The sequence below is a fragment of the Silene latifolia genome, chromosome Y (genome assembly GCF_048544455.1).
Source record: "Silene latifolia isolate original U9 population chromosome Y, ASM4854445v1, whole genome shotgun sequence".
Taxonomy (NCBI): domain Eukaryota; kingdom Viridiplantae; phylum Streptophyta; class Magnoliopsida; order Caryophyllales; family Caryophyllaceae; genus Silene; species Silene latifolia.
The window spans coordinates 276517914-276532095 of record NC_133538.1 but is presented as its reverse complement, the minus strand read 5'-3'; the positions used below and the strand labels follow the sequence as shown (position 1 = coordinate 276532095).

Here is a 14182-nt window from a genome sequence, read left to right as displayed (position 1 = left end):
CATCCATGTATAATGCAAATCAGTCCAAGGTAGTAATTTGGTGAGACCAGGCGCCTCGCCATAATGAGGTCTCACTCGGATCCGCCTCTATATATATATATATATATATATATATATATATATATATATATATATATATATATATAAGATATAGGATATCCAACTTGGATCCATTCCAGTGGCGTTTGAACTCTGAACAAGGATGAAGATGAATGAAATTTTTTCCAATGGACTAGGGTGAGATTAATGATATATAAAACTAAACGTATATGAAAATGACTCCACCCCATTTATGTTCTGCCAATTGTCATCCCTAGTCGTGACACTACTACTGACATGGAGCTGCTTCAGCGCAATTGCAATCACAATCACAATCGCAATCAAGCTCCCTCCTTGATGTCGTAATCACTTGTATGGAAAATAAAAACTGTGAAATTCCTCCATCCAATTCAGAAAAACTTCATGTACAACAGAATTTGGAGAAAATCCAGTTTATATAGACAGATAACATTTAACACAAAGATGTATCAGCGAGCTGCTTGAAAATCACCAAAGTCGTCATCAGCTACTTCCTCGTAGCTCTGACTTTCTTTTGCACTTGAATTGGGTACAGGTTGCACTTTCTGGGTTTCCTTTGTGTCTTCGTCCACACTCTTTTCAGGACTGAAATTTGGTGATGTGGGAGTCCGTGAAGAAGTAGGCGAAAGCGTTGGTGGTGGAGGAGGGGGCGGTTTGATGGAGAGCAACGGCTCATTGGGTTTACTTTTCTCAGTTAATGAAAAACTACTCACTCCTTGCTCAATGGATTTCGTCTTTACATTGCCAGCGGGTTTCTGTCAAATGTAGCAGAAATTCTAGTGCTGAAACTCAACCACATATTTAAAATACCAACTACTCCCCTATTTCTCAACTACTCCGTATATGATATGTGACTGACCCAAAAAGAGAGTAGTGCGACATAAATCAAGAAAACAAGCAAACCAAGTAACCAACTATAGCCGTGCGACATAAATTTTGTTTTGACCACCTTCATATATATAAATGTGTTATGATGATGGGCATATTTTATGTCGGGAAATATTCAACATAAATATGTTCGCCATCATCATAAACTATCAAATTGTCAAGTTCAAGGTTACCGTCAATGGATTTTTTGTGTTGGGCTATTGTTGAAGGGGTTTGAAAATATACAAAAACCAAGAGTGAAAAATAGACTCACATTTTTCAGCTGAAGAACGAGTGTCTCCCCGTCTTTTAAACTGTAGTCAACTGCTGAAGAATTCTGAAATTGCTGCTCCATTTCTTCAGCTGTTTTTTTCTTGTCGAGGTACCTAAATAAGTATAATTCACAACTTTGAGAAATTTTCGAACAACTTGAGTAAAACAAACACGATCCTCTGGTAGAATGATTGAGAAAAATATCTATAAGAAAAAACAAATAGTAGAGTAGGTAGGAGATACTTCATGTGATCATGTAGAGCAGCTTGGAAGTCATATGCCTCGGTTCTCTCCCGAAATCCAATCCCAATGAAAGCATGTCGAAGGCGTCCACCTGGATTTAGTGCAAATTGGAATTCACTAAATTCAGATAGTAAATCAATACAAGACTTAAATAATGGTTCCTTTGTGAGCAAATATGCATTCCACCTCCCAGGTATAGTTTCGGACTATGCTACCCAACTGCAAGTTTCTACGTAGGTATGTGTTCGGTCACAGCTATTTTTGTGAAAAGTAAGAATCATATTTTTGGCCTAAAATGAAGTGTCGAAGTGTCATGCGATGTTGAAAGGGTGCCAAAGTGTTGCGCCGTATCAGAAGGACTGTCGTGTCCACGAGCAACCACAGTACAATATATATGGAAGCAACATATATTCTAGATTGATTGTCTGCAACATAAATACAGCCTTGTACACAACATGGACTTTCAAAATTGCTGCAAACCATTACAATAATGTTTTCCTCTAATTCAATAATGAGTTAGCTTCCACATGCAGAAAAAAGTAAATCTACATATTAATAGAAAACAAAGATGACAAATCATTCACCTATGTTTTCTTCGATCCGGAGCACAAAGTATCTGCACAATGAAACAGTAATTTAGATGCTACACAACCACTTACTCTTTTAGTACAGCAGTGGATATATCACGCAATAACTTATATGGTTGATGGGTTTGTGATAGTGTCAAATTGTGACGAGTCAATAGGTTAATGTTATCACAATAAACATGCTTGATACCGGGTTTTAGTTGGACTTGTTGTAATATACCGGTTTGCACTTTTGGTAGTAATTTTAGAGTCTTAGCTTATAACTTACCAAGGCAAAGAAGGAAAGCAAAAGGAAAGCCAAGGGAATAAGTGCAAAATCAAGAGAAGCAAGCAAAAGGAAGAATTGAAGCCTTGACATGCACAAACAAGAGCCAAAATGAAGAATTGAAAACTCGGCTTCACAAGGGTCAACTTCAAACGAGTATATCTCGAGTTCTAGACCTCGTATCGACGCAAGGCCAATTGGAGGTGAAAGCTTGTGATCTTAGCTTTCCAACGGTAGGTCACACGCCTCGTTTGTCCAAAAAACGAGGGAGATATGGCCTTCGCAAGATGCTGCTGTCAGTCTGAAGAGCAGCCTGCGCAATTGTGTGAGCAGCCTGCGCAATTTTGTGCGCAGCCTGCGCAAATACGCGCTGTAATTCCAAATGCGAGCTTAGGCGCAGGCTGCGCACACGCAGCTGCGCCCGATTGCGCAGGCAAGAGTTAATTTGGCGCAACCTGCGCATCCTGGGCAGCTCTGTTTTACGGGCTTTCTATTCCGCATTTGGGCTTCTTAAGTGAGAATCTTTTTAGGTTTCCGTGAAGCCATATATATACCCAAGATTGGAAGACCTCAAAGGGCATTCACCTACCATCCTTTCATCTCATCTAATCTCATTTTTAGGGTTCTAATCTTGTAATAATTTAGAGACTATTTACATTCAAAGTTGTAATCTTTCCTTATTTCTTTGGGTTTTGAAGACTATGGAAGGCTAAATCCTTCCCTTCTTGGTGTAATTCATCCAAAGTCTCCAACTTTGGTATTGTAACTCTTTTAATCTCCTCTTATTTATCTAATGATCTTTCCTTATGCTTAATCTTCATGTTGAATGAGTTTATGTTTGGGTTGGCCATTCATGCTTCTTATTTGTTCAACTATTGTAAATTCTAGAGAAATGGTTTAATCTATCTAGGATTGTTTGGAGCATGCTTGTTGTATATTGATTTGGTTTAAAGGATTCATGCAATAAGTAGGAAATTTCATGTCTTTTCTCATTTGTATGGTTTAATCTTGTGAGAATTGATCCTAACTTCTTGTCTTGGCACAACTCTTAATGCTCATGTTTGATTTGCACTCATGGTTTAATGAATTGTTGATTAAACTTGGAGGACATGCATAGATGGTTTAATTTGTGCATGTTATTTTCTTGACTTGAAAGTATTGGGTAGAAATTAGGAGGAGAATTATTAAAGAGTTAAAATTTACCATTGTTGGTTACAAAGGAAGAATTGCACCAAGTTCTCTTAATTATTGAATCATCTTACTCACCAAGTGTTTGTTATATTGTTTGTTAGACTAAGATTGCAAATTTTACTTTGTTTCATATCACCAATCAACTCAAAAACCCTCCTTTTCATGTCTCTCTATTGTTTGCCATTGTGAATAACCATTGTTTGTTTATAATCTTGTCTTTAGTAGTCAATAGTTTACAATTCAAGTATTTAGCTTAAAAGACCTTCTCTTGGGACCGACCCTTACTTGCACTATATTAATTTATCATTTAGAGTAGTCTAGAGTATAGTTTGGCTTATAAATTGTTAATTTGGTAGGTTAATTCTAGTTTTTACGACACCTAGTTTTAATCATACCAAATTTTGGCGCCGTTGCCGGGGAGGGGCAACATAGCTAAAGCTTGTTTTTGAACTATTGGTCTTTAATTAGTGTAGTTAGTCTTTGTAAATATAGGACTCCTTTACTTGCCTTAGTTTGTTTACTTCTTTGATTTGATGGCTACTCGTTATTGTCGCCAAACTCATGATGAACCATTTTACAAGTTTTTTAATAGAATGAAAGAGTTTTAACTCTCTACGTGAATACCCTTATGAGATGAGAAAGCTTTGTAAGGTGGTATATAATGGGTTGAATGAAGAAACTTTGTTCCTTACCGATAAATTGACTAATCAAGAATTTATTGGCAATACCTATAACTATGAAGAGAAGTGGAAATTTTTCCTTATGTTGGCTATTGCGAGTAAAGAATTGGAGTTGAGAAATTTACTCCCTAGTGTAGCATGTGAGGCTATTCATGAAGAGGTTATTCACACTTTAGACAATGAGTGTTTTGATGATGGTTCCTATGATAAAGAGAATGATCTTGAGTTTGAAAACCCTCCTCCCCTTAATCTTGATACGAGCTACTCTTATAAAGAGTATTGTTTTTGGGATGATGAGAAGGATGCTTATGTTTTCACTACACTTCCATGCCACTCCCCCGTTGTGGTATCTACCGACACCTTATGCACTAGTGATGATGTTTCCTCGAGTAATAGTCATGTGGATGAGGACAACTCCTCGGTCCTTAGTGGCCTTGGTGAGGAGTTGTCGTGTGAGGAGGCATTGGGTCAAATTGTTGACAAAGATGAACATGAGGGAAGTAAGGTTGAGGAAGAGGTTGTTTGCACCTTTGACAACTCTTATTTTGAGGGTCTATTTGATGAGGAGGATGATATGTGTGACTTGAAACCTTCTTTGGCTTTGCCATCCATTAAGATCCCTATCCACATTCCTTGTACCGAAGTTGACGCCTCACACCTTGGAAACAACTCTTTGGTTCGTAGTAACTCTTACCCGGAATTGACCTTTAAAGAATCGGGGAGTGAGGTGTTTGAGAAGAATGACCAAGAAGCAATGATTTTTGAGGTGGTTGGGATAGAAAAAGAGAAGGTGGAGGCTCTTGAAGACATGATTTGGGAACCTCCAAAGCCTATGAAACTTGTAAGTGTGGGGGTCAAGGAAGATGCTAAAGAAGAAATGGAAAATGAGTTTGTAGAGGTATACCCCCTCAAGGAGGAACCACCTCAAATTTGTTTTGAAAAGCCATCAAGCTTATCACCCAAAGAAGCTCATGAATCCCATCATTCTTACTTGGTTTTTACCAAGTCCATCCCATCATTCAAAGAACCTTATCGTGACAAGAAATCGTTCCTTAGGCATGCAAAGTTGAAATATGTGTCTTGTGCACACTCGGTCCTTACTTATGCTTGCTATGTGGGTGATCTATACTATGGTCATGCTTCTTGTTTATGGGCTAGTGTGTATGACAAGTTACTAAGGGCGTTGCGTTGTTCCGCTCTTGATTCTTGAAGAAGAAAAATGTTGAAAAGGCGTCGAGCAAACGACGAAAACCAAAAGCGCTTTACGGGGGGCAACCCGTACTCCTTCTACATTTCTTTACTCTCCTTTGCTTTTCTAGTACTCTCCTCCACATTGAGGACAATGTGGAAACTAAGTGTGGGGGAGGAGTTTGGTTGTAACATATGTAAGCTTATTTCTTGTTTTGATGCATCATTTTGAAAAAAAAAAAAAAAAAAAAAAAAAAAAAAAAAAAAAAAAAAAATTGAAAATTCCGGCTAGGTAAAAACCCACAAGGGTGGGCACCTAGGCAAGATTGGAAAAGGTGGCCGAGGACGGAATGAAAACCCGAAAGGGCATTCCGGGCAAAATGAAAAATAGAGAAGCGAGCCACCATGAGAGGAAAGGAAAAGCTAAGGTGAAAACCCGAAAGGGCACCTTAGGCAAAATGAGGGATTTTCAACAAAAAAATCAAAAAATTGAAAAATGCACCACCAAAAAGATGGAGGGATAAGAAGGGAGCAATAAGGAGGATTTAGGAAGGAGGCTAGATTTAGGATTTAATTTCTTTTTGAGTCAAAGAAAATTGCTTCAAATTGGTGGTTTTTCATGTTGGCTACTAGGTTGTTGATCTTTATTGGTGTTTGGCCAACTTAGTAGCATAACTTGCATTGCTTGGAGTGATAAGGGGGTGATATAAGGGGAGTATGAATGATTTGGAGGATTGTGTAGGTCACTTTGCTATTGCCTTGGGATAAGGCAAGAGTGACCATTACTACTTTGGTGATATAAGAAGGGTGGAGTTGCGTGATGAATCAGAGTTGGTGGTGTGTCGTGTCCTTGTTTGAGGGAGATATAAGGCGGGGGAGTGAGTGAAGAGTTTGTGTAAACTTTGAGTCTAGATTTTCTTTTTAATCGGTGGATTGTTCAAGAGGGAGACATAAGAAGAAAGAGGTAAGGGAAGAGTGATCGGATTCTCCTACACTCACTTGATGGACTTGTGTACCTCCCTACTTAGTCTTGAGTTTTACTCAGGACGAGTAAAGTCCAAGTGTGGGGGAATTTGATAGTGTCAAATTGTGACGAGTCAATAGGTTAATGTTATCACAATAAACATGCTTGATACCGGGTTTTAGTTGGACTTGTTGTAATATACCGGTTTGCACTTTTGGTAGTAATTTTAGAGTCTTAGCTTATAACTTACCAAGGCAAAGAAGGAAAGCAAAAGGAAAGCCAAGGGAATAAGTGCAAAATCAAGAGAAGCAAGCAAAAGGAAGAATTGAAGCCTTGACATGCACAAACAAGAGCCAAAATGAAGAATTGAAAACTCGGTTTCACAAGGGTCAACTTCAAACGAGTATATCTCGAGTTCTAGACCTCGTATCGACGCAAGGCCAATTGGAGGTGAAAGCTTGTGATCTTAGCTTTCCAACGGTAGGTCACACGCCTCGTTTGTCCAAAAAAACGAGGGAGATATGGCCTTCGCAAGATGCTGCTGTCAGTCTGAAGCGCAGCCTGCGCAATTGTGTGAGCAGCCTGCGCAATTTTGTGCACAGCCTGCGCAAATACGCGCTGTAAATCCAAATGCGAGCTTAGGCGCAGGTTGCGCAAACAAGGTGCACAGTTGCGCATCACAAACAAGGTGCGCAGCTGCGCAGGCAAGAGTTAATTTGGCGCAGCCTGCGCAGCTCTGTTTTACGGGCTTTCTATTCCGCATTTGGGCTTCTTAAGTGAGGATCTTTTTAGGTTTCCGTGAAGCCATATATATACACAAGATTGGAAGACCTCAAAGGGCATTCACCTACCATCCTTTCATCTCATCTAATCTCATTTTTAGGGTTCTAATCTTGTAATAATTTAGAGACTATTTCCATTCAAAGTTGTAATCTTTCCTTATTTCTTTGGGTTTTGAAGACTATGGAAGGCTAAATCCTTCCCTTCTTGGTGTAATTCATCCAAAGTCTCCAACTTTGGTATTGTAAGACTCTTTTAGGGGTCGTTTGGTTCATTACTTAGGAATGGAATGGATTGGAATGAGAAACCATAGGAGTATGGGGTTCTAATTCCATAACTTCCAAAACATGTTTGGTTCATTGGAAAAATAATAATGAAAGAATGGAGTTTGAATCCATGGGGAAGAGGTGGGTATGGGATTCCAAGGGGTTATGGTGGAATGAGAATCCATCAGGATTCTAATTCCATTTCAAAACACCCCAACCAAACACTAGAATGACTAGAATCCATTCCATTCCATTCCAAACCTCCCAACCAAACACCCCCTTAATCTCCTCTTATTTATCTAATGATCTTTCCTTATGCTTAATCTTCATGTTGAATGAGTTTATGTTTGGGTTGGCCATCCATGCTTCTTATTTGTTCAACTATTGCAAATTCTAGAGAAATGGTTTAATCTATCTAGGATTGTTTGGAGCAAGCTTGTTGTATGTTGATTTGGTTTAAAGGATTCATGCAATAAGTATGAAATTTCATGTCTTTTCTCATTTGTATGGTTTAATCTTGTGAGAATTGATCCTAACTTCTTGTCTTGGCACAACTCTTAATGCTCATGTTTGATTTGCACTCATGGTTTAATGAATTGTTGATTAAACTTGGAGGACATGCATAGATGGTTTAATTTGTGCATGTTATTTTCTTGACTTGAAAGTATTGGGTAGAAATTAGGAGGAGAATTATTAAAGAGTTAAACTTTACCATTGTTGGTTACAAAGGAATAATTGCACCAAGTTCTCTTAATTATTGAATCATCTTACTCACCAAGTGTTTGTTATATTGTTTGTTAGACTAAGATTGCAAATTTTACTTTGTTTCATGTCACCAATCAACTCAAAAACCCCCCCTTTTCATGTCTCTCTATTGTTTGCCATTGTGAATAACCATTGTTTGTTTATAATCTTGTCTTTAGTAGTCAATAGTTTACAATTCAAGTATTTAGCTTAAAAGACCTTCTCTTGGAACCGACCCTTACTTGCACTATATTACTTTATCATTTAGAGTAGTCTAGAGTATAGTTTGGCTTATAAATTGTTAATTTGGTAGGTTAATTCTAGTTTTTACGACACTGAGTTTTGCCCCTACTAGTTTGGTCTCATGGGTAAGAGTGTTCTATACTAGTTTTTGTGTTAGCACAGAGAGTTCAGATTATCATTGACCAAACACATCCAATCTGAGGAGCAAGAGTCCGTTTCAAAAAAGATTTCAGAAAACAGACCTGCTGCTATCAATGACAGGTTCCACAGGATGCGGCTCCCCTTTTCTCAAAAAAGCGCGAGCATATAATTCGCCTGAACCAATTCATTAAGGGACCCACATATAAGACCACACACAGTTCGCTAACTCTAAGGTCATGGACAGATACTTTACTAATTTATTTGAAAGCCATGCAAAATTACCCGTTGATTTGTCCTCCAGTCTGATAATGCACTCCTCTCCCTTGCTGACAGCTTTCAAGACTCCTTCCCATGACCATTTATTTACATCCCATTCATCAGCCCTACAATTTATTAATCAAACCTAACAGTGTCAATAAACATACAAGACCACCAATAGCATACACAAAGTGTCGGTCGCACAACACGAGCAGTGAATTTACATTCAGGCAGTGTTGTAAATGTTGTCATGTTCCTGATTGGATCCTTGTTCATAGAGCAAGTTTAACGTTAACCAAATTTATCAAAAAAACAAAGGAAATAAATAAAAACAGTGTCATCAGAGAGAGGGGGGGTTGGGGTGGAGATATCAAGTCATCCCATGCCCACTATTAGACTTTGCTATCATTTTCCAAATACGAAAACAAGTACACAAAACCATTTGCAAATGGTGTGTGTACATGTTTAAAAAAAAAGCCGCAAGAGAGAATATCGACTACTAACACGGGAAACCTAACGTGATACACTACTAATACTTTTGGGGTCTTACTAATAGTTTTTGAAATTACACCGCATCACCCGCAGCCGGTTACATTCTTGACATCTTGATACCATAACATTGATATTGTTAACGCTATTGGAAGCGATACTGCATTCTTCCTTATTGTTTTAGCAATCATAACGCGAGCTGGATCAATTTTCTATTTTATTCTAGTACCTATTTTACTCCGACTCTGCTTGTTCCCTCACGTACCCATAACCCATGTCTGACACTCTATACTTGGACATTAGTATGACACTTGTACACCTCATTAACTCATTTTAAGTCAAATATGCAGATTTTTCATACAAGTAGCCTAATCCGATACTTGGACACACACCCGTGACGTAGGTAGATATGGGGACCGTTTGCTGTGCAGCTAGATACTTCTCAACGAATCTGAGTAACATAGCATTCAAGAAACCAGCTCATTAATACAAACGAGGACAGCTGATGAAATGAAGGTCATAGAATTTCGGTAAAAAGATTTTTGTCACAAATTAGTGGGACTCAAATAAATGAATAACAGATTCTTAAGAAGGATTATTAACTCACTTGTGTAATGTCAATTAGTACTCTAAAAACACTCGTTGAGAACTTCAGAATTTCAAATCCCATTTTCAATATAGCTTGTTAGGTATTGTAAATAACTGATCCTGTAATACAAAATTTGATGTTTTACAAGAAACGTTTGATGCATTACTTCAATCATTTTTTTTCACCGACACTTCACAGACTCACAGTAAGTAGTGTCTTATCAGCATGATGTTTGATTAGTGAAAGACATAAGAAGCCAGACCATAATTCATAAATAAATAAATAAATAAAACACCTCCCTCCTTAGAACGTGTGAATTAACAGCTACATATCCATTATAAATATAAGAAGTAGGAGAAAGAACAAATCAAATGCATCATTCTTAAAAGATGATGCACACATCGAGAAATTAACGACTGCACAATCTCATGGTAGTACACTAGTCCATGATGTTATGCGGAAGCGTGAATATCCTTCTGTTGGGCCTGTGTCCACTGTCCACTGCTCATAATAGTACGATATTGTCCGCTTTGGCCCAAGCCCCCACAGATTTACTCCTCGGCTCCTTTCCAAAAGACCTCGTACTATTATATTCTCTGGACACTTATTGCACCCTAACAAATCCTCCCCTCAAACCAAGGACCATCATCTTGACTCGTACCTTGACCTCCTTGGAGAACTACCCACACCCTACGGCTCCAACTGTCTAGACAACCTTAGCATCCCCTTAACCGACACACCATGTGTCTCCCTAGGGGTATGTGCTACACTTGCGTACCAAACTCCTCTCTATCCAATCTACCCTGGACTCGGCCTCAGCGCGCCACACCTACACCTACACCTGGACCGCCTTCAGACTACCATGAACCGCTTTTGTTGCCTCCATTAAGCCTCAACCCACCACACCCACCACACCCACCAAGGTCGCTGACGGTCGTCTCTTGGATGGATGGTCTTCTCTTGGATGGCCTGCCGTCTCACCACCGTGAGACCAATGTTGCCTCCACTAAGCCTCAGCCCACCTACCTCGCCTCGCCGGTCGCTGACGATCTTCTCTTGGATGGCCCGCCGTCTCACCACTGTGAGACTCGCCGCGTCGCTGACAATCTTCTCTTGGACGGCCTGCTGTCTCACCACCATGAGACCAATGTCGGAGTTCCGCACCTTATAATGTAAGCCACCTTCAAGTCTTGTCTCTATGCTTCACCAACGTACCACCCATCTCAGATCCAGTGACTCGCAAATGCTATCTGTCCCGCTCTCCAAGCTCCGCCATTTGTACGTCATGGGCCTAGGCCCAAGTTTAACCGCGTGAATATCCTATTGTTGGCCTGTGCTGCATCTGTGTCCACGGCTCATAATAGTACGATATTGTCCGCTTTAGGCCAAGCCCTCACGGATTTACTCTTGGACTCCTTCCCAAAAGGCCTCGTACTATTATATTCTCTGGACACTTATAAAGATGATCTTCTATCTTTATTCTACCGATGTGGGACATGGGTTTGCACCCTAACACATGACATAAGATAAAAGGTAGTAGCAATATGCTGCTTCTGCTTCCAAGTGCGTTAATGAGTTCTTTTGAGCTTTTCACCCTTTTTTTGCTTTTCAAAATTAGGATGTTCTACAAAGTTCCTAATAATGGTGGAAAAAGAAGCTTTAAAACCCAGGTCAAACAATGACTAAGTGTTCCGAGCTCTAGTGATGGAAGACTAGAAAGTTGTCAATTTCTTGTCTACCATGAGTTCCACATGCCTATTTTCTCCAAGTATAAATCAACAATAGCGTGCCTACAGCCACCAGTATTAGCCAAGCCCTACATTACGTTGACACTTCACTTTTTGCCCATACCCACGTGGCCATGTCCAAACAACACTTAAGGATAGGGTACTGAACAATGCCCAAAACTTCTCAAATTTAACAGTTTCCCTAGCACTGATTAAATGGAATCCTTGCACAAGAAAAGTGAAGGATGAGATCGTTACTGAAGCATTAATATGATATTTGACATTTTTTAAGCCTTGATACTTAAATATCTCTCAATTCCACTATTAAAAAGAACACACACTTCTGACTTTTAGTTAAATTCCGGTTTTGAGACTTGTCCCCATACTTGTGTCCTTCACATTGGACCGAATCAAGAGGAACAGACACTTGGTTATGTACTTGTATGTGACACCCATACTCAAGTGTGGGTAACTTGGGTCATGACCATGTACTCATAAGTTGACATGTTCCATAGGGGGCAAAGCAAAGCTCCACATTAAAAGGTTGAGTTTTCAAGTCAGAAGAACTAATAGATTAAGTGAACGAAGAGAAAGATAGTATTGACGTATCAATAACACATTGTGTCATCTACTCATCATGCATCGATTACACATACACTTGACCTCTATATTGAAGCTTGTAAACTAGATTAGTTTGGTTTAACATGCTCTAATAATGTCAGTATTATCTGACACATTTGGTACTGTTATTTTCTCATTGCCATTCTTAATCCAGAATTTCAATGCAAATCAAGCTCGGTAACCCTTATAGGTCGTCAGTTATCCTAAAACATGGACAATTACGCTTGTAGAAGAAGTGTCAGTGTAAAGTTGTGAAATATTTATTGTAAGAGAATATGAGTAATATACCTGTATGAAGCAGCGGTTTTCCTTGGAGGTATCTGCAGAACAAATTGCCAATGCAAAGAAATTAAAGAAAAAATTAAATAAAAAATAAAAAATTCCAAAGGAAATTAGTGTCTGTTAGTTTTTTGTTCTATAATAGGTAATATATCTGGCACATAGTTCGCTAAGCAATTATTCTAATATCCCAATCAACCAAATTAAACCAAACCTCAAACTCCAAATTTCAAGCCAGAAATAAATCAAGAACAGGAAAAGATCATGAACTAAAAGGGTCAGCTATCGTATCACTTCAAATTTCAAATAGAAATTAACATATCAATCCCTATATCTCAACAATCATATTCTACCGCATCAATCAGTCTAAAACTGAAAAGGGTCGAAATTTGCTAAAAAATCATACTCCCTCCTATTCTACGTAAACTTCTCTCTTTCCTTTTTCATCTATCCACAATATCTTCTCTATTTCCTTATTTGGTAAATTTTTATACTTATTTTAATCATCTTACCCCACAACAATACCCCACCTCACCCCACAACAATATTCTTTAATCCATCTCCTTAATTCTAGAATAGGAGGGAGTAATATAAATTGGGTTTTGATGATCAAGAAAATCGAAAAAGAAATGAAGTAGTGAATTAGATAAAATGGAGAAAAAAAGGGGAAATTACAATGTAAACGTAGCATTCGGGAACTTGAAAGAGGATAAGCTCAATAGGGTCGGTGTCTTCAATATCATCTGTTGATTGTTGTTTATCACCATCTCCATTTCCATTTCCAGTAGATGAATTTTCTGCCTTCATTTTTTATTCTCTTTACACTGATTAAGGAGAGAAAGGAGAAAGAATTGAGATCAGGAAGAATAATCTGTTTTTTTTTTTTTTTTTTTTTTTTTGGTAAGTAAGAGGGGCAAAGCCCCGAAAATTAAATGTTAGCTATTACACGAGGAGTGGTAGCTCCAAAAATGTCCTCCCTAAGGATTGGACGGAGCTCATTAAGAGGAATATCTAGATGCGTAATTAAAGTACTCGAATTAACTCCTTTGTTGGCCAGAAGATCAGCTGCTTTGTTCGCTTCTCTATACGTGTGTTCTAGCTTGACCCTCCAATGAGACCCTTTCAACAAGTCTTTACATCTTTTGACGAGGAACTTCAAGCTGTTGCTCACTAATTGGTCTTCATTTATGAGATCGACACACGGAGAGTTATCCATATGTATAATCAGCTTCGGAATACGCGGCTCCTTTGCTCTTTCTAAGCCCGCCAACAGAGCGAGTATCTCGGCCTTCATAGAGGTACACACCCCACATGAAAAGAAGTAAGCAGTAATAAAGTTACCTGTTTCATCTCGAAAAATACCTCCACCTCCTGCTAGACCCGGGTTTCCCTTTGATGCTCCATCTGTATTCAACATCACCCACCCGTGGGGAGGTGGTAACCATCGAATAAATATTTCGGTTGTGGCCCTTCGGGGGATAGGAGTGAAGAGATTGTGACGGTCTAGAGCTTGTTTCGTACTGGCAAATTGTTGATAAAGAAAAGTATGAGGATCTATGGGGTTCTCTCCTTCTCGACCAAAGACCACATTGTTGCGCCATCTCCAAATCCACCAACAAGTGATTGCGAAATTCATAGGCCAATCCTCTATAGAAGACTCGACATCATTGCTGGCACTTTTGGTTAGCCATTCCTCAAACAGGATATTA

At 38.9% G+C, this 14182-nt stretch overlaps 1 protein-coding gene across 1 annotated transcript; it reads right to left on the bottom strand.

The window, feature by feature from the left end:
- Positions 1 to 369: 369 nt before the first annotated feature.
- LOC141634398 (uncharacterized protein At1g03900-like) lies at positions 370 to 13530 on the bottom strand. The gene is made up of 8 exons (XM_074446587.1): positions 13149 to 13530; positions 12483 to 12514; positions 8793 to 8893; positions 8612 to 8684; positions 2046 to 2077; positions 1462 to 1552; positions 1220 to 1331; positions 370 to 833 (listed from the first exon to the last, which is right to left on the bottom strand). The coding sequence occupies exons 1-8, from the start codon at positions 13278 to 13280 to the stop codon at positions 528 to 530; spliced, it is 879 nt and encodes a 292-aa protein (XP_074302688.1). The 5' UTR covers positions 13281 to 13530; the 3' UTR covers positions 370 to 527.
- Between the last annotated feature and the right edge of the window lie 652 nt (positions 13531 to 14182).